The 21265-nt window shown below is 42.5% G+C and overlaps 1 protein-coding gene across 2 annotated transcripts in view; it reads right to left on the reverse strand.

Annotated features, from left to right (window-relative positions):
- Positions 1 to 21265, reverse strand: part of gpc6b (glypican 6b) — a 210525-nt gene that overhangs the window by 76765 nt on the left and 112495 nt on the right. Inside the window, exons 5-7 of one of the 2 annotated variants that reach the window (XM_061971240.2) lie at positions 16201 to 16331; positions 12502 to 12645; positions 2723 to 2752 (exon numbers count right to left, since the gene is read on the reverse strand). In XM_061971240.2, coding sequence (XP_061827224.1) covers positions 2723 to 2752; positions 12502 to 12645; positions 16201 to 16331 — 305 coding nt within the window. The remainder of the gene's footprint in view (positions 1 to 2722; positions 2753 to 12501; positions 12646 to 16200; positions 16332 to 21265) is intronic. The other variant, XM_061971241.2, reaches the window with a different exon arrangement.

Genomic DNA, 21265 nt, shown 5'->3' on the forward strand with positions numbered 1-21265 from the left:
ACTGTTTGTTTGTCTAATCTTGAACGGATTTGTGCTGAAAACAAACTTTCGTTGTATTTGTGCAATGACAATAAAGACCTACCTACCTACCTACCTAAAGGGGAATTGCACTTTTGAGGGAATTTTGCCTATAACTCATAATCCATATGAGAGACAAGAACGCATATGCTTTTTTTTGCATTCTAACTCGTAAATAAATCTAAATAAATATAATTAAAGTCTGATGTCAACGGAGCCTAAAGGAGCCATGACATCATTGCGTCTATTGCGTTATCGCGATTTTGACCATAAAACCCAATAAATAACTATCCAAAAAAGCGCAAACAATCCCCCATTTGCTTTTTGTGACTTCAATATTGATCAAGTATTAACGATATTGTTATTATAAGCGCTAACGTCAAGGACCTACATTTAGCAGCGCCATAATCAGATAGAGGCAATCTCCTTATACTGCTGTATGAGCAAGTGAGCTCTATTCTCGCCTTGGAGCTTGTGAATGTTAAGTCTTCTAGATTATAAATCATGCCTCTCACCTGGATACTAAAATGATGTGGACGTAAACTGAGAAGTTGGTACACTTTGACAGCCAACATAAACCCAGAAATTGAGAAAAAGAGGCGAAAAGACACTTGGTTCCACCCCCCTTTTTCTTCGCGAGGATTATGAGTCATTCTTCATCGAAACAGGAATATAACAAGTGGCTGGCTAGTTTTTGTAGAGACCAGGGACTAACGTTTATTGATAATTGGCCCTCTTTCTGGGGCAAACCGGGCTTGCTGATGAGGGAAGGCATTCACCCTAACCGGGAAGGCGCCATCTCTCTAACTAGAAACATAGATTACTGGTTAAGTCACATTTGACTAACTACACTAGAGCAAGCTCGGGCACAGGCAATTACAGTGTCTGTTAGTCTGAGTGAGGAGTCAGTTAAGATAGAACAAACCAGCACTAGGCTGGACACATAGCATTTCTCGTAGAATAATACACAACTCACAATGTTTTTTTCTGTAGTGACTGTGCCAGAGTTGAACATGCATTCTACTGAGGTGGCAAATTATGACGCGTTCAATTTATCGCAGCACCAAGCAAACAATCTGAAGATCCCCATCATATCAATTCCTAGATATGATCGGAATTATCTAAGGCGCACTACACAAAATAAACGTCACGTTATTATTATCACTACTACAGATAACATTAACAAAAAAATCCTGAAAACAATCTACAATATGGGCTTTTTAAACATCAAATCATTGTCTCCCAAAACGTTATTAGTTAATGAGATCATTAGAGACAACAATCTTAACGTCAGTGGTCTCTTCAAAACCTGGCTCGAACCACATGAATTTTTCCCGCTTAACGAGGCATCTTCTACCAACTATACAAATGCACATATTGCCCGTCCCCTTACAAGGGGTGGAGGGGTCGCACTAATATACAATTAAAACCTTAACTTTACCCCTAACCTAAGTAATAAATAAAAATCATTTGAGGTGCTTACTATGAGGTCTGTCACACCGCTACCTTTTTTCCTGGCTGTTATCTACCGCCCCCCTGGGCCCTATTCGGAATTTATCAGTGAATTTTCAGAGTTTGTCGCTGATTGAGTGACACACTCAGATAATATAATTATAATGAGGGATTTTAATATCCATATGAATACCCCATCAGACCCTCCGTGCGTGGCGCTCCAGACTATAATTGATAGCTGTGGTCTTACACAAACAATAAATTAACCCACGCATCGCAACGATAATACAATAAATATAGTCCTTGTCTAGTCACCACCTCCAAAGTTATGATACTCCCGTACACCAAAGTAATGTCCGATCATTACCTGACAAAATTCGAAGATCTGCGGCCCCCTCCGAGGTTTCTCATTGTGCCCATTGGGTGGAGTTTTTTCTTGCCCTGATGTGGGATCTAAGATCGTGTGCAGCCCCTTGAGACACTTGTGATTAAGAACTATATAAATAAACTTTAATTGATTGATTGATCAACATACTAACAGTCAGCATTCCAGTGACAGCAGACATTGTACAGTAAGTGATATTTAATTATGTTTGTTGTCTCACATAAAGCCTGCAGTAAGTAGTCGAAGGAAAAGGCGAAAGTTGTGATGCATTTGTGAAATTAATGCGCCACCGTATGCCTAAAATGAGCAAAATACGTAAATAGTACATGTTATTATGAATGTACATCACATATATACTGACAGTGTGTATGTTGATGGAAGTATTTAAATGTTTTTAAGTGATCACTAAGAAGAACAAAATTCCCATCTGCTCCATTGTAAGCTGACTTTTGCTCGCATTTATTTACTAGTTAGAATGCATAAAAAAAGAAAAACATATGTTATTGTCTTAATAAGGATTGTAAATGATAGGCACAATTCCAAAAAAAGTGCAGTTCCCCTTTGAAAAAGCTGCATTCAAAACAATGATAGTAGAAGAATCGACATAAACCACTTTGAAGCACAATGTGGTGCACTACTTAGCTGCAACCAGTCGAGGTGCTGCTGAATCGGCCTCAACTTGTGATAACATGATGTCAGCAATAGGACGAGGAGTTCAGAACATTTTAACGATCCCATCATGCTGTAATTACAGTCCTATTTAAAAATGATGATCCATTGCTTAACAGAGGATTCATTTCCCCATGTAGGAAATGTGCTCAAATTCCCATCGCTAATATAAAAGAGTAGAAATATGTTGAAGCTTACACTGTGTTGCATCGTAGTCCAAATAATCCTCTGGTTTGCAGCATAGGGAAGAAAAAAAGTCTTGATTAATACGGCGTAGGTGGATAAATTAGTTGATGTTTGCACAAAGCGAAAAAAAAAAAAAAAAGGCAAGCACAGCAGAGAAAAACATCACAAAATGGGTGAAGGATGTGCAGAAACATAATTAGTATTGGACCAAACACATTGATTTCTGAAGGTGGACGAAAACAAAACCCCAAATGTTAAAATCCTCAATGCATGCAGAACATTACTTCAATCAGGTGCGGTTTGCAACCCAGAAATGAAAAAGAAATGACCAACGAAATGCCGGTTCAAGAGAACATATTCAACAAAAAAATGTCTATATTTGTCACAATTAGAAGCCAAACGTTGTAAAAAAAAAAAAATAGCCGAAATATTTGGCTTTTATGGCGTGCCCACCCACAGGAGAAATGTTCCTGGAACAAAAAGATTTAAAAACCGTCGTGCATAGGTGGGGCGTATCTTGCATGGTCAAACCAGAAAAAGGTTGGGTATGATAGGGTCTTGTTCAAACACTGGAGCCCTCAAAGCAAACATCTATCTTCTGCAGACTGCCCCTTTAAAGCACAGCTTTTATGCCTTTCCTCTTTTTGGACCTTGTGGGATACTCGTGTTAAACGGTACCAAAGCATCAAATAATTAAGTTAAAGCTAAAGTACCAATGATTGTCACACACATTTGTCCTCTGCATTTGACCCATCGCTCTTGTTCACCCCCTGGGAGGTGAGGGGAGCAGTGAGCAGCAGTGTTGGCCGCGCCCGGGAATCATTTTTGGTGATTTAACCCCCAATTCCAACCCTTGATGCTGAGTGCCAAGCAGGGAGGTAATGGGTCCCATTTTTATAGTCTTTGGTATGACTCGGCCGGAGTTTGAACTCACTACCTACCGATCTCAGGGCGGACACTCTAACCACTAGGCCACTGAGTAGCTTACGGTTAGGTTACAGTACATTACAGTAGGTTCATACTGAGCCCTGTAAGCAGTTTTGGATTGTTCTGCACTCTGTGTTTACAGTCTTAAAAAACCAAAAACAAAAAAAACATACTTATATGGGTACAGTCGTGGTCAAAAGTTTACATACACTTGTGAAGGACATAATGTCATGGCTGTCTTGAGTTTCCAATCGTTTCTACAACTCTTGGTTTTTTGTGATAGAGTGATTGGAGCACATACTTGTTGGTCACAAAAAACATTCATGAAGTTTGGTTCTTTTATGAATTTATTATGGGTCTACTGAAAATGTGACCGAATCTTCTGGGTCAAAAGTATACGTACAGCAATGTTAATATTTGGTTTCATGTCCATTGGCAAGTTTCACTGCAATAAGGCGCTTTTGGTAGCCATCCACAAGCTTCTAGTTGAATTTTTGACCACTCCTCTTGACAATATCGGTGTAGTTCAGCTAAATTTGTTGGTTTTCTGACATGGACTTGTTTCTTCAGCAATGTCCACACGTTTAAGTCAGGACTTTGGGAAGGCCATTCTAAAACCTTAATTCTAGTCTGAGTTAGCCATTCCTTTACCACTTTTGACGTGATTTTGGGGTCATTGTCCTGTTGGAACACCCAACTGCGCCCAAGACCCAACCTCCGGGCTGATGATTTTAGGTTGTCCTGAAGAATTTGGAGGTAATCCTCCTTTTTCATTGTCCCATTTACTCTCTGTAACGCACCAGTTCCATTGGCAGCAAAACAGGCCCAGAGCATAATACTACCACCACCATGCTTGACGGTAGAAATGGTGTTCCTGGGATTAAAGGCCTAACCTTTTCTCCTCCAAACATATTTCTGGAGGAGAATTTTTCTTTCATCTGACATCACATGGACAAATATAAGACCTCATGGAGGAAAGTTCTGTGGTCAGATTAAACCAAAAGTATGCCCACCTCACTCGCTCTGCTTTAAAAGTTACATTGTAATTACGATGTTAGCACATTGAGCAATGGCTCCAAGAAAATGTTTATTTGGGTGTAAGGGAAAGGTAACTCCACACTCGCACCGGCAAAGTGAGGAAGTGGCCAGCTCTTCAAAAGTCCTCAAGAGTGTGACTAATCACAGTGGAAGTGACTTGGCGAGAGGCGCTTATTGAGGCGGGCGGGGGGTTGGAGTTAAATACACAGACGGTTTTCATGGGATGCATAAAATACAAGGAATGACGCAGATCTACAAAGTTTTCTGTGCGGGTAATTGTGTGGAGCTGCTCTTTAGGAGTCAAACATAAAAAACGAGGGACCTAAAATTAGGTCGCTTTTAATTTAAACTGACGTGACGGACCAGAGTGGCCCACATGTATATTTCTTATGTTTGGAGTCAAGAAGTGTATACATGCTAACCAGCAGGTGGCGTAACTTGTGTAAAAAGAAGTGATTAATGAGCAATGAATAAATCTACCGTATTTTCCGGACCATAGGGCGCACCAGATTATAAGGCGCACTGCCGATGAGCGAGTCTATTCTGGTCTATTTTCATACAAAAGGTGCACCGGATTAAAAGGCGCATTAAAGGAGTCATATTATGATTTTTTTCTAAAACACTTCCTTGTGGTCTACATAACATGTAATGGTGGTTCTTTGGTCAAAATGTTGCATAGATGATGTTTTACAGATCATCTCCAAGCCGCTTTCTGACAGTCTCTTCCGGATGCGCCGTTTTGTGGGCGGTCTTATTTACGTGGCTCACCTTCGGCAGCGTCTTCTCCCCGTCATCTTTGTTGTAGCGGTGTAGCGTGCAAGGACGGGAGTGGAAGAAGTGTCAAAAGACAGAGCTAACTGTTTTAATGACATTCAGACTTTCCTTCCATCAATAACGGAGCAGCATCTCCTCATCCGTGGCTCACTAGTGCAACAACAATGTGTCCCGTGAAAAAACGTCCGACCGGAACTCTCTAATTACTAAAGTTCCTTGGGTAAATTATGTAAACTCACTCCACCGGTAGTTTTTAGTGATATATACAAGTTAGAACTTCACGCTACTTCATATTAAAATCCAAGATGGCGGCGCGCACAGACGCAGCGGCTTACGGCTCTCCATTTCAGTGCTCTTTCTTCCTTCTTTTCTTCATGTTTTTTTTCCTTTTGTGCACCACCTGTACTGCAAACACCCGGTACACCCGCCAGTCACTCTTGGATATCGGTAACTCGCACCAGATATCTGTTTCGAGCGACTTTCACCACGAGCACAACATCCTAGATGACATAGCGAGAGCACAGGGCTCTCCGTGGTTTGTTGTCGGGTCTGGGAGACGGCGCAGACGGAGGAGGGAGAGGAAGCAGAAGCGTGGCCACAGGTCCGGCGTCTTGCTCAGGCTTAGGAAACAACCCCACAAGCCACCTCTACCGAGCCTGTTCCTCTCTAATGCCAGATCCCTTGTACAGAAGATGGACGACCTGGAGTTACAACTTGCTGGAAACCGCTATGTTCGGGACTGTTGTGCTATGATTATCACCGAAACCTGGCTTCACCCGGAAATACCCGATGCTAGCATGCAGCTAGCCGGACGCACTCTGCTCCGCCGGGACAGAACTAAGGACTCCGGTAAGAGCAGAGGAGGGGGGCTCTGTATCTACGTGCATGAGAACTGGTGCAACAACGGTACAATCACTGAACAGCACTGTTGCCCGGACGTGGAGTACATGTCTGTTAGATGTGGGCCTTTTTTTCTCCCGAGAGAGCTGTCTGTTGTTATCATCACGGCTGTGTATATTCCACCGGACGCCAAAGTAAACACAGCGCTCTCTCTTCTGCTGAACACCGTCAACGAACAGCAGCGGGCCCACCCCGACGGTGTTCATATCATAGCAGGGGATTTTAATAAGGCCAATCTGAAGACTGTACTCCCTAAGTTCTACCAGCACGTGAAGTGTTCTACAAGGGGCAAGAACACCCTGGACCACGTGTATACCAACATAAAGCACGCGTACAGAGCTACACCCCTCCCCCAGCTTGGACAGTCAGACCATCTTTCCTTCCTGCTCTCTCCTACCTACACCCCCATCAGACGCCAGGCCAGGCCTATCACAAAGACTGTTATGACCTGGCCTGACGATGCACTCCCCAAACTTCAGGACTGCTTCCAACACACAGACTGGGACCTCTTCCAACAACAGGAGCTGGAGACAGCCACAGGAACGGTGCTGGACTACATAAAGTTCTGCATCGGGAATGTGACTGTGGAAAAAACCATCCGGGTTTACCCCAACAAGAAACCCTGGATGACCAGCCAGGTCCGCACACTCCTCAGGGCCCGCGACGCAGCCTTCAGGTCAGGGGACAGGGCACTGTACAGTGTTGCTAGAGCCAACCTGAAGAGAGGGATTAAAAAAGCAAAGGCGGACCACAGGAGGTGCATAGAGTCCCATCTGTCCAGCAAAAACTCACGGGAGGTGTGGCGGGGCATTCATGACATCACGAACTTCAGAGGCTGCAATATGACAACTGCGGATCAGAGTGCGACACTGGCAGAGGAGCTTAACTGTTTCTTTGCCCGTTTCGAAACCCCCCAGCGACACTCATCTGCTCCAGCCCTGCCCCCGCCCCCACCGGGCTCCGGCGCCACTCCACTCACTGTACAGGAGCACAGTGTCAGACGAGTGCTCCTGGCTGTGAACCCCAGGAAGGCTACCGGACCAGACGGAGTACCTGGAAAGGTGCTCAGGACGTGCGCCCACCAGCTCGCTCCCCCCCCTCACCAGGATCTTCAACCTCTCCCTGGCTCAGGCAGTCATCCCATCCTGCCTGAAGTCATCTACAATAATCCCGGTGCCGAAGAAGTCTCCCATCACCAGCCTGAATGATTACCGACCAGTGGCCCTCACTCCGGTAATCATGAAGTGCTTCGAGCGACTTGTTCTCCAGCACATCAAGGACCATATCCCTCCAGACTTCGACCCCCACCAGTTCGCATACCGGACGATCAGGTCCACAGAGGACGCCATCGCTGCTGCTCTCCACTCTGCTCTGAACCACCTGGAGCAGCAGCAGAGCTACGTCCGGATGCTCTCTGTGGACTATAGCTCTGCCTTCAATACAATAATCCCGGACAGACTCTGCAATAAACTGGACACTCTTGGCCTCCCCCCTCTCACAAAAGCCTGGATAAGGGACTTCCTAACGGACCGACCCCAGAATGTGAGACTTGGCCCGCACCTCTCATCCTCCCGCACGCTGAGCATCGGCTCCCCACAGGGCTGTGTGCTGAGCCCCCTCCTCTACTGCCTTACACCCATGACTGCAGTCCGGCCCACAGTGACAACCTTACCGTCAAGTTCGCCGACGATACCACAGTGGTCGGGCTCATCTCCAGGGGTGACGAGGCTGCCTACAGAGAGGAGGTCCTGAAGCTGACGGCCTGGTCTTCGGAGAACAACCTCGCTCTCAACACCAGCAAGACCAGAGAGATCATCGTCGACTTCAGGAGGAGCAGCACCGACCCTGCCCCCCTCTACATCAACGGCGAGCGTGTAGAGAGGGTCCACACCTTCAGGTACCTTGGAGTCCACATCTCTAATGACTTCTCCTGGACAGTCAACACCACATCAATCATCAAGAAGGCTCAGCAGCGGCTACACTTCCTTAGAGTCCTCGGGAAGTACAACCTGAAGCCTGACCTGCTGCTGACCTTCTACCGCTCGTCCATCGAGAGCCTGCTGACCTACTGTATTACGGTATGGTACGGCAGCTGCACTGCAGCAGACAGGGAGAGGCTGCAAAGAGTGGTCAAGACGGCTCAGAAGATCATCGGCCGCCCTCTCCCCTCTCTGACGGACATCTACACCTCCCGCTGCCTCAACAGAGCCAGTGCCATCATCAAGGACAGCACCCACCCTGGCTCTGACCTGTTCCACCTGCTGCCCTCTGGGAAGCGCTACAGGTGCATTAAAACCAAAACAAACAGGCTAAAGAACAGCTTCTTCCCCAGGGCCATAACCATCCTGAACGGACTGCCCCATTGTCCCTCATAACTGCCTTCTCTTCGGTGCAATAACCCATTCCACCAACCACCCTGTTTTTGTTTGGGTTTTTTTTCATGTATATATTCATTTCACACCATATTCATTGCACTTCTACATTTTTTATATTTTTATATATTTGCACATTGTTTTTCTAGCATGCACACATCGCACTGTATGGAATGGCCTCAATCTCGTTACCTTGCGTAATGACAATAAAGCTGATTCTGATTCTGATTCTGATATTAGAAATGACAACAGCTGAGGATGAATGCCCCATAACAAGAAGATAGAGGAAAAAGAAGAGGCTTGTTGACTACGGTGTCGGCAATGGCGGACGGGCACAAATTTTCAGGACTTATGCAGAACCCAAATACACATCATCAGGTACCAGAAGGTTTGTTTTGCATAATATTGCAAAACAAAACGGCATATAATATGTCTGCTAATGGGTGCCATTTTGCGGTCCTTGCAAGGACGGGAGTGGAAGAAGTGTCAAAAGATAGAGCTAACTGTTTTAATGACATTCAGACTTTACTTCAATCAATAATGGAGCAGCGTCTCCCCATCCACCGGAAATGTGTCCCGTGAAAAACAGTCCGACTGGAACCCTCTAATAACTAAAGTTCCTTTGGTGAATAATGTAAACTCACTACACCGGTATGTTTTAGCGCTTTCATGGCGAGTTTACTGACAGATATAAGTAAGAACTTTACACTACTTTATATTAGAAATGGCAACAGCGGAGGATGAATGTCACATAACAAGAAGATAGAGAAAAAGAAGAAGCTTATTGACTACGGTGTCGGCACGGACTACAAAGGCGGACCGGCGCAATTTTTCATGACTTATGTAGATCCCAAATACAAATCAGCCGGTACCAGAAGGTAAGAATTGTTGCCTTTGCATAATATTGCGAAACAAGACGCCAGATAATACATCTTACCTTATACACACACCATAATAATACTCCTATGTTGACAATCCATCAAGCGGTGCGGCTTCATAGCTAACCAAAGTCGTACTTTTGACAGATTTTTGAGCGCCGTGTGTAGTGTTCTATATTCTCAATGGAACCTTTAACGTTGTGGTGTTGTTTATAAGCATCATCCTGCAGTCTACACGTATCTCTTATGTTTGACTGCCATCTATTAGTCACACTTATCATTACACCATGTACCAAATAAAATAGCTTCGAGGTCGGTATCCACAACCAGAATTATTCCGTACATTAGGCGCATCGGGTTATAAGGCGCACTGTTAAGTTTTGAGAAAATGAAAGGATTTTAAGTGCGCTTTATAGTCCGAAAAATACAGTAAATCTGGTGGTGAAAACGTGCGTTTGTAGAGCTTTTCTTCCGGTCACGCACACACACCAGTAACTTGAGGAGATGCGAAATGAAGTCATAAATAAAGACTGTTTTTGTCTAAAAGGAGTCATGTTATAATTTTTTTCCTACATTTAAAACACTTATATGTTGTCTTCAAATCAAAATTAGAATCAGCTTCATTGGCCAAGTATGTTTATCACACAAGGAATTTAACTTGGGAGAATGGGATCTCTTTGTTCAATGCAACACGTAATAGTGGATCTTTGGTCAAAATTTTGCATAGATTATGTTTTCCAGACCATCGACAAGCCGCTTACTGTCCAGAATCGGGATTCAGGATGCCCACGTTTTGTGGGCGGTCTTATTATCCAGCCATGTTTCAGTTCAGTTTTTACTGACAGGAACAACTTATATTTTATTAGAAATGGCCGAGGATGCATGTGCATGTACGAGTCAGTCTGCCCCACAACAAGGGGATAGAGGGAAGGATCTTTTTGACTACAATGGCGAACTCGCTCAAAACTTTTCGGGCAACTCTTTACCATATATGGACATATCCATGGGAAAAAGGTCGCAAGTTGGCCAAAATGCCAAACTCCTCGTTTGGAGGAAGTATGAAGGAAGGCAAGATTGTTTTATAAATATCTCCGCTATGCATCCATGGTGTGATTTCAAATTTCGGGACTTATGCAGATCGCAAATACACAAAAACAGGTACCAATAGGTAAGAAAAGTTCATTTTGCATAATAGTCTTATAGACATAATAACTGTTTAAACATTTCTGAAACTAAAAAAAATATTTAGTTGTTTTATATTTAGTCATTGGTACCAATTTAACCATTGTGTGGCGTTCGGGTCTGTGGGACCCGTTTTCATTTTTTATTAAAAGAATAATGATACAATTAATTAATTTTTCAAACTGAGACTCACTGACTTTGGCTCATTTTCTGGGAAGAACATATATCAGAATACATATTTAATGACCACACACCATACACCCCCCCTACACATTTCTATTACATATAAGATGTCCGGGTCCACTGGACCCAGGGCTAATAGAAGTGTGTAAATTGATGTTCTGTGTACCACACACACACACACACACACACACACACACACACACACACACACACACACACACACACACACACTAGGCCTAGACAGGAGGAGGACAGAGTGTAGGTACACAGAACATCAGAGGGTCAAATGTGCGAGAAAAAGAGAGCAGACAGTGTTGACAAACAATGTTGCAACCTTGTGTGGGAACCGCAGGTGCAGAAACACAAAAGAAGAATCCCTGTGGGATGCAGAAACTGGCAGAGAAATTTTCCGTGCAACGTTCATATTGTTGTTACTCAGCCAGCGTTTGTGGGTCTGATGGACCCGTTGCATTTTGTGGCTTTTAATGCCTCACAATCAAACACTTTTATGTTAAAATACTGAACAGATGTGTATTGGGATAAGGTAAACATCTGTTCAGTATTTTAACATAATGTGTTTGATTGTGAGGCATTAAAGTTAAAGGTTAAAGTTAAGGTTTTAATTGTATATTAGTGCGACCCCTCCACCCCTTTTAAGGGGACGGGCAATATGTGCATTTGTATAGTTGGGAGGAGATGCCTCGTTAAGCGGGAAAAATTCATGTGGTTCGAGCCAGGTTTTGAAGAGACCACTGACGTTAAGATTGTTGTCTCTAATGATCTCATTAACTAATAACGTTTTGGGAGACAATGATCTGATGTTTAAAAAGCCCATATTGTAGGTTGTTTTCAGGATTTTTTTGTTAATGTTTATTGGGATAAGGTAAACATCTGTTCAGTTTTTCAACATAAATGTGTTTGATTGTGAGGCATTAAAAGCCACAAAATGCAACGGGTCCATCAGACCCACAAACACTAGCTGAGTAACAACAATATGAACATTACACAAGGGTTAAAGGAACACAAGCAATTAAGGGCAGTAGAGGCACAAAGGCATTGTGACCGCAGAAGTATTTATCCCATGATGAGAACTGTCCTTCCCCTTAGCTGGGCTGTCAGCACACAACCTTTACTCTGATGCAGCATTTTAGCCCTCAAGGTTGAGGTGGAAACGCGCGTACCAGGATCCAATCCCACAAACATGCAGCCAAATCTGATATAAAATCAAGGCTCTCTTTGCAGCGAACAATGGCCATGGTCAGCCTCGGAAAAGCCGAGTCTGTTTGCCAAGTATGCAGACAGGCAAGATGAAGGGCACATGTCGCGCCGCACCACACTCGTCTGTCTCCGCTGTTGATTCGTTAACAAACGGCAATCGATAGATGCGCCTCGATGCGAGGCCGAGCACAGAGAATGAATCTCCCGTCCGCGGGGGCCGGCGATTGCAAATCACCAGCTTTAATCAACAGTGTCAAGTCCGAGGAAGACAAATTGTGTTTACGCTCAGGCGGTAAGCAGCGCTATTCGACGCCCTTACCAGTCTGTCTAGGCTTGTGCCAGCTGCCGTGGTTGGACGCTCATCCGGGTTGTACGGCCTGAAGCGGGCGTTGAACACATCCGGTACGCCACGGGTAGACCTACTCATTCCTGAGGGTTTTGGCTGGCCACAACCTTGAAAAACCTGCAATTACAGAAAACACGGGCACCCCGACTGTCAGGGTCTGAAATGACTTTGGACGGAGAAAACCAGACAAAAAATGATGTTTTGTTAGAAATGTACTATTCATTGAACGCCACACTGCTGGTATAATGAGCCGCTTCGTGTCACGCTGAGGTAACCACGGTGATGCAGTAGGTGATTCAGCTGGACTGGGACCAATGTTATTTAAGTTTTACAACTTTTGGAAATACACCACATACAGTACTGTGTGTATTATGAGAAAAAACACACGTGTTGTATGAGAAAGCCAACAGTATGTGGGAATAAATATATCTGTACAAACAGCCATGTGCATTTTTTGTTTAAATGTTTTTTTTCTTCTGCCAACATTTTAGTGGTTTGAGGAAAGCCCATTAAAACAAATTAACTACCGTAAGGCTTGATTTACAAGTGCCCAGCTGCATTTTTTTTAACTGTATATTTAAAGCGACTCTGATTATCTGTTGACATTCGCTGAACACCCGTAACAACCCAAATGTGCACACGCCTAAAATGCATGTCAATAAAATCCCTACATACAGTCACGATCAAAAGTTTACATACACTTGTAAAGAACATAATCTCATGGCTGTCTTGAGTTTCCAATAATTTTTACAACTCTTATTTTTTTGTGATAGAGTGATTGGTTCACATACTTGTTGGTCACAAAAAACATTCATGAAGTTTGGTTCTTTTATGATTTGATTATGTGACCAAATCTGACCACAGAACGTTCCTCCAGAATGTCTTATCTTTGTCCATGTGATGTCAGATGAAACAAAAATTGAGCTGTTTGGCCACAATACCCAGCAATATGTTTGGAGGAGAAAAGGCGAGGCCTTTAATCCCAGGAACACCATCCATACCGTCAAGCATGGTGGTGGTAGTATTATCCCCTGGGCCTGTTTTGCTGCCAATGGAACTGGTGCTTTACAGAGAGTAAATGGGACAATGAAAAAGGAGGATTGCCTCCAAATTCTTCAGGACAACCTAAAATCATCAGCCCAGAGGTTGGGTCTTAGGCGCAGTTGGGTGTTCCAACAGGACAATGACCCCAAACACACATCAAAAGTGGTAAGGGAATGGCTAAATCAGGCTAGAATGAAGGTTTTAGAATGGCCTTCCCAAAGTCCTGAATTAAACGTGTGGACAATGCTGAAGAAACAAGTCCATGTCAGAAAACCAACAAATTTAGCTGAAATGCAACAATTTTGTCAAGAGGAGTGGTCAAAAATTCAACCAGAAGCTTGTGGATGGCAACCAAAAGCGTGTTATTGCAGTGAAACTTGCCAAGGGACCAAATAACCAAATATTAACATTGCTGTATGTATACTTTTGACCCAGCAGATTTGGTCACATTTTCAGTTGACCCATAATAAATTCATAAAAGAACCAAAGTTCATGAATCTTTTTTGTGACCAACAAGTGTGTGCTCCTATCAATCTATCGCAATAAAATTTGGGTTGAAGAAAAAAATATTTTTATTTTTAATTTTTATTTATAAATATTTTTTTTTCCTTACCCAAATACTTTACTACTGTTCTAAAAGTACATCTCATTCACCCTAAGTTGGCAATAATGTATAATTACTGTACGGGTCAGCTGTGATTCTACTTACCGAAAAACTTTGTCCATTTGTCGAAGGAGAGACAACGAGTATGCGAGCTCCCGTGGATGTGATGAAAAAAGGTAGCGTGTGCTTTGTATTACCTGGCCGTCGAGTGAAGACTACGAAAAACAGCGAATGCTTTTGGACTGGCAAAGCAGACTGTATCAGTTATTGTCCGCCATGTATGTCGCGGACTCAACGTCTAGGTCCAGAGTATATAAAGTCACCAAAAACGAATGGACAATGAAGGTGAAGGTAAAAGAGTGAGGAGTGTCCTGACCAGATATCTAGATCCCTAGATCAGTGTTTTTCAACCTATTTTGAGCCAAAGCACATTTTTTTGCGTTGAAAAAATCCGGAGGCACACCACCAGCAGAAATCATCAAAAAAACGAAACTCAGTTGACAGTAAAAAGTCGTTGTCGCAGTTGTTGGATTTGACTTTAAACCATAACCAAGCATGCATCAATATAGCTCTTGTCTCAAAGTAGGTGTACTGTCACCACCTGTCACATCACGCCGTGACTTATTTTGAGTTTTTTGTTGTTTTCCTGTGTGTAGTGTTTTAGTTCTTGTCTTGCGCTCCTATTTTGGTGGCTTTTTCTCTTTTTTTGGTATTTTCCTGTAGCATTTTCATGTTTTCCTTTTGAGCGATATTTCCCGCATCTACTTTGTTTTAGCAATCAAGAATATTTCAGTTGTTTTTATCCTTCTTTGTGGGGACATTGTTGATTGTCATGTCATGTTCGGATGTACTTTGTGGACGCCGTCTTTGCTCCACAGTAAGTCTTTGCTGTCGTCCAGCATTCTGTTTTTGTTTACTTTGTAGCCAGTTCAGTTTTAGTTTCGTTCTGCATAGCCTTCCCTAAGCTTCAATGCCTTTTCTTAGCGGCACTGACCTTTTGTTTATTTTTGGTTTAAACATCAGACACCTTTTTTACCTTCACACTGCCTCCCGCTGTTTCCGACATCTACAAAGCAATTAGCTACCGACTGCCACCTACTGATATGGAAGAGTATTACACGGTTACTCTGCCGAGCTCTAGCCAGCACCGACACTCAACAACAACACATAATTTGCAGACTATAATTACTGGTTTGCAAAAAGTATTTTCAACCCAAATAGGTGAAATTAGATAATCTCCCACGGCACACCAGACTGTATCTCACGGCACACTAGTGTGCCGCGGCACATGGTTGAAAAACACTGCCCTAGATTGATTGTTGTAAAATGTTCTTTGTCACATTGTTTACTTTTACATGTCCATTAAAGATTTGATTAATTTATGACGGCTCAGGTGTGATTCACTACAATAGGGCCCCACAGCACACTGGATTCCAGTTATTTGAAATACCACAACACTGGATATTGTTCAGATAAATTACATTTAATTCAGGAACTTGCACACAAAGCAACACTGGAGGTGACTACGACGTACGCATTTTCTGCGCATGCGTACGAGGTCGCGTTGCGCTGGCGGACGGAGGGTGGGAGGGGGTCTTAATAGACCATTGTGTGTGTGTGTGGACAAGGATAAGGTTAGGTGGGATTTACCCTGGATAACCTTAGTGTAGAAGGGGCCTAAGAATACAATCTTGGTCAAATTTCACATGAAGTACCCTGTCATTAATTAATTGACATTTTGCATGTGCTTATTCTTACAAAACGGGGCCCCTTATGGATTGCGGGGCCTTACACACATCCGCGTATGGAGAAAGCAGCAAAGCGTCTGTACTTGAAACACGCGGTTTTAACTTCCCGTATAAACGCACCCTCAGAACCTCCAACCAAATTAAGACATGTCATTTCCACCCAAAGCTGTAAAAGTGAGTGTACTGTAATAAGAACGTGTAAAATTAGACACCTCACAGACAAAGAGAGAGCTGTTACTTGCAGCAATTAAAGGTGCAATGTAGGCGTTGACATACCTTGTAGGAGACCTGGGCGCTGTTATCTTGCATGTTCATGATGGCCTCTGAGATCTTCACATCAATTGGGTCCATGACAGATTCTATGTTGAAAGGTCCTTCCAGTCTCTGAGCCACCAGCAGCATGGCATCTGGCATCAAAAAAAGAAACAGAGATAAATGGAATTGGAGCGTGAAAGAAAGCTGACATAAATTTAAACGTTGACGCAAGTATTGGAATTCTCCATAGTTTACTATAGTTTTGTACTTGTGCAATGACAATAAAGTCCTATCCTATCCTATCCTTTATTCTTCCATACAAAGAGCAAGTTAAAATATGTAAAGGCCTCATTTTTCTCGCCGTGACTCTTGCATAAATTAAAAAGTAATTTCTACTTTACTTGACATGAATCTTGATGGCTCTTGGTTCTTAAAAGTGTGAACTCAATTAAGGCTGAATAAGTACACTGGTACCTTGAATGTTACATCTTCTTAAAGCCAAATCATTTGTAACCACACTTTTTGGGAAAACCATACCCTAAAAGTTGCACAAATATTACAATGAGCTCCTTGACAGGCTAACCTCCTCCAACCTCCGAGGACAAAGCTACGAACAATGGGAGACCGGGCATTCTGCTCCGCCGCTCCCAGTCTGTGGAACGCTCTCCCTGACCACCTGAGGGCACCACAGACTGTGGATGCTTTTAAAAAAGGCTGAAAAACCCTTCTTCTTAAAAAAGCCTTTTTTTTAGATATATGCATACTAGTTCTAGCTATTGGGCTGTTCTAGTTTTTATTTTATTTATTTATTTTTTAATACACTGTTGCACTTTGAGGTTGTTTACTCAATGTAAAGTGCTTTTTACAAATAAAATCTACTATTATTATTATTATTATTATTATTGATTCAGAGCTTCAAAGCACTAGCTTTGAGCAGCTATTTTGCTTTTTCTTTAGCTATTTTTTACAACACTGATCAACATATGTCGTTCAGTCAACATCAAAGGTTTAACTGCAAACTTGTTGGTTTTTCTTTGGCTTTTTTTGCAAGACAAAACAAAATAAAGACCAGTGTCAAAAAAAGGTGTTAAGAAAATATGCCACATTATTATTATAGTATAAAGTATAAAAACAAGCTAACTAACATACTACAAACATGTAGAAAATAATATTACAGTCAACTATTAGACAGAAACAAAAACAATATGAGAGCAACATGGGGCATCGTCAATAGCATTATTAAAAATGGCACTAAAAGGGATTACCACCCGTACTTCTCAGACGAAAACATAAATAATGACAACATGAATCAAGCATTTGAAAGCTTCAATAATTAATTTTTGGACTAAAATTGGAGGACAGGATTCCAAACCCAGTTTCAATTGGTAGGTAGGTCTTTATTGTCATTGCACAAGTGCAACAAAACTTTGTTTTCAGCACAAACCCGTTGAAGATTAGACAAACAAACAGTGTACAGGGTTACAGAACAGGCGCCCCTTAAAAGATGGGAAAAAGGTAAACGCTGGGGGAGGATGAGTAACAAAATACAATCTAGACTGGGCTCCTAAGGGGGCCTAGTCTGGAGTGGGAAAAAAACTCCATAGCAAAGTACATACCGTATACATGTTACAACATACAACTTGAGACTTGCAACAGAGGGAAGGGAGTGGGGACCACGGTGGCAGGCTGCAGCTCTTCAGGTGCTGCCCATCCGTCCATCACTCCTAAGGGGAACGCATCATGGCGCGTTGGATGGGGGGGTGGGGTATGTGTGTGTGGCGTATATTTTTGTGGATGCATGTGTGTGTCTCTCTTCCGCGGCCTTGGTGTTGTGCAGCCGATAGTCAATTGAGGACTATAATGACACCATAGATAGAAATCCCAACTCAATGTTCGTCAATAATGTGACACAGGAGGAAATAGTTCAAATCGTGAAAAAATGCAAATCTAAGACTTCAATCGATTGTAATGGAATTGATATGGGTTAGGGTTATTGAAGATATCTCAGGACCATTAATGCATATTAGTAACCTATCATTTCAAACAAGCAAATTCCCCCCCAAAAATGTAAATAGTTAAAGTTCCATCAATTTATAAGATTGGAGACAAAGACCATTTTACAAATTATAGACCTGCTTCTTTACTTTTCTCAAATCATTGAAAAATTGTTCAAAAACTGTTCCATAACAGATTAGAGAGTTTCACAAACAAAAATAGAATACTTACTGAGAACCAATATGGATACAGAGCTAAGTTAGGTTTCTTGGTAACAGTTGACCCTAGAGCAGTGGTTCTTAACCTGGGTTCGATCGAACCCTAGGGGTTCGGTGAGTCGGGCTCAGGGGTTCGGCGGAGGTCAAGACTTACCCGACTCATCGTGTAAATAAAAACTTCTCCCTATCGGCGTATTACGGATACGGCAATAGCAGAAGTCACACTGATTTGCAGGTGTGTAATTTGTTGTGAGTTTATGCACTGTGTTGGTTTTGTTCTTTGAACAAGGTGATGTTCATGCACGGTTCATTTTGTGCACCAGTAAAAAAAACATGGTAACACTTTGGTATGGGGAACATATTCACCATTAATTAGTTGCTTATTAACATGCAAATTAGTAACATATTGGCTCTTAACTAGTCATTATTAAGTACTTATTAATGCCTTATTCGGCATGGCCTCATTATAAGCCTAACCCTCTAACCCTGGCCCTAACCCTCTAACCCTAACCCTAACCAAATAACTCTAAATTAAGTCTTTGTTACTTAGAATATGTTCCCCATACTAAAGTGTTACCAAAAACATAACTTTGTCTTGAATTTGAAAAAAAACTAAATTTTATTTTTCACTAAAGAAGGGTTCGGTGAATGCGCATATGAAACTGGTGGGGTACCTCCAACAAGGTTACGAACCACTGCATTAGAATTTGGAATAATTAATGACAATAGAGTGTCCGCCCTGAGATCGGTAGGTCGTGAGTTCAAACCACGGCCGAGTCATACCAAAGACAATAAAAATGGAACCCATTACCTCCCTGCTTGGCACTCAGCATCAAGGGTTGGAATTGGGGGTTAAATCACCAAAAATGATTCCCGAGCGCGCCCACCGCTGCTGCTCACTGCTCCCCTCACCTTCCAGGGGGTGGAACAAGGTGATGGGTCAAATGCAGAGGATAATTTAACCACACCTAGTGTGTGTGTGTCACTATCAGTGGTGCTTTAAACTTAAACTTTACTTATTTTATGAACTGCTTATCACATATACGCTGTTTACTCACTACATATGTTACATTTACATGCTGGTATATTCACACTTTACATTTCTCTATCTTGTGTCAGTTTCCTCTTCTCACCTCAGAGAACACGCACAATTATAAGACACAAATGTTTTCTTTACACTATTTTCATGTTGATTAAACTGTTCACGTTAAGCAAATCCAGTTTGGCTGCGTGCGACCTAAAAAAACAAAAACAAAAATGCTGATGAGTCATTGATTTAACGGAAAAGCCAAGCACCCCGTCGTACCAGCTGCAGGCGCTACCAGAAGGTCAACGCCTCGTTAATGTCACAAGTGCGGACTTGAACACAATACGCTCACGATTACTGTCAGTTTAGTTTTTATTGCTTTGAAGTAATACCCCCGCCCCATGTAAAACAATTCAAGATATGTTATATTTAGAACACAGTTTAGCTGAGGTCCTCACGAGCAAACTTATGTTCCAGTCACTGAACACTAACTTTTTACTTTCATTTCAGCACAATGCATCCTCAAATCAAAGCATCGCCGTCCCTTGGTATATACTCTGCAATCAAGCTGCGGAAAAAGCTGAAACTGATCGTCTTTTAATGTGCACTAAACCCCAAAGGGTTTGTATGCCCGTGCAGTTTTGCGTCTCAAATGGCACTTCCGACTAAAAGCAACCAAGTAAAACTGGAGCTTTTCCCAGACGTGAAGACTTCAAACAGCAGTATCTTAAGACCAGTTGTCTACTTTTCCCAAGATATGTCTTCATTTTGGGGAATGGAAACATAAAGTATCTTGTTAGGAGTTTAAAATGGTCTAAAATGTCTTTATCTCAGGCGGCGTGCATTGTTACATTGCACTGTCTCTCACTCCACCGTCATTGGTCGGCAGCCGTTCATCCATCCATCCATTTTCTACCGCTTGTCCCGTTCAGGGCTGCAGGGGGTGCTGGAGCCTATCTCAGCTGCATTCGGGCGGAAGTCGGGGTACACCCTGGACAAGTCGCCACCTCATCGCAGGGCCAACACAGATAGACAGACAACATTCACACACTAGGGCCAATTTAGTGTTGCCAATCAACCTATCCCCAGGTGCATGTCTTTTGGAGGTGGGAGGAAGCCGGAGTACCCGGAGTAAACCCACGCAGTCACGGGGAGAACATGCAAGCTCCACACAGAAAGATCCCGAGCCCGGGATTGAACTCAGGACTACTCAGGACCTTCGTATTGTGAGGCACATGCACTAACCCCTGTTTCACCGTGTTTTTTTTTTTTTTTTTACATATGTAACATAATTTAAAATCGTTTTTAATATTTTTTTTATTTTTACTTGGTTTTTATACTGGTTTTATATTGATTTATTTTTTGTTTTTATTCAGTCATTGGTGGGGCTAAGGATATTATTTTAATCTTGTTTTTAACATTTTTGGTGTTTAAATGTGCCATATAATTGTCATGACTTGGTCCATGGGTTTAGTTTTTCCAGAAGGCAACGGAAAGTTGGCTCGGGCGAGACGGGAATGTAAGTATATGTTTTATTTAATATATCAAAAAAGAACAAAAAAAGAGTACAAACGAAAAGCGCGCACAGTGGCGGAGAACAAACTATGAAACCAAAAGACTATAGCATTAATAAACAAAAACTTACTTGGCTTGGACTAAAGTAGCAGCATGAAAAATGGACATGAAAACAAGTGTCAGGAATGTGAAGAGCATAAATGTGGGATGTCGCCAGGAAGACAAACTGAAAACAATGAACTTAAATACTACAGACATGATTAACGAAAACAGGTGCGTGACTCAAAACGTGAAACAGGTGCGTGACGTGACAGGTGAAAACTAATGGGTT

This window comes from Nerophis lumbriciformis, linkage group LG13 (assembly GCF_033978685.3).
Source record: "Nerophis lumbriciformis linkage group LG13, RoL_Nlum_v2.1, whole genome shotgun sequence".
Classification (NCBI taxonomy): domain Eukaryota; kingdom Metazoa; phylum Chordata; class Actinopteri; order Syngnathiformes; family Syngnathidae; genus Nerophis; species Nerophis lumbriciformis.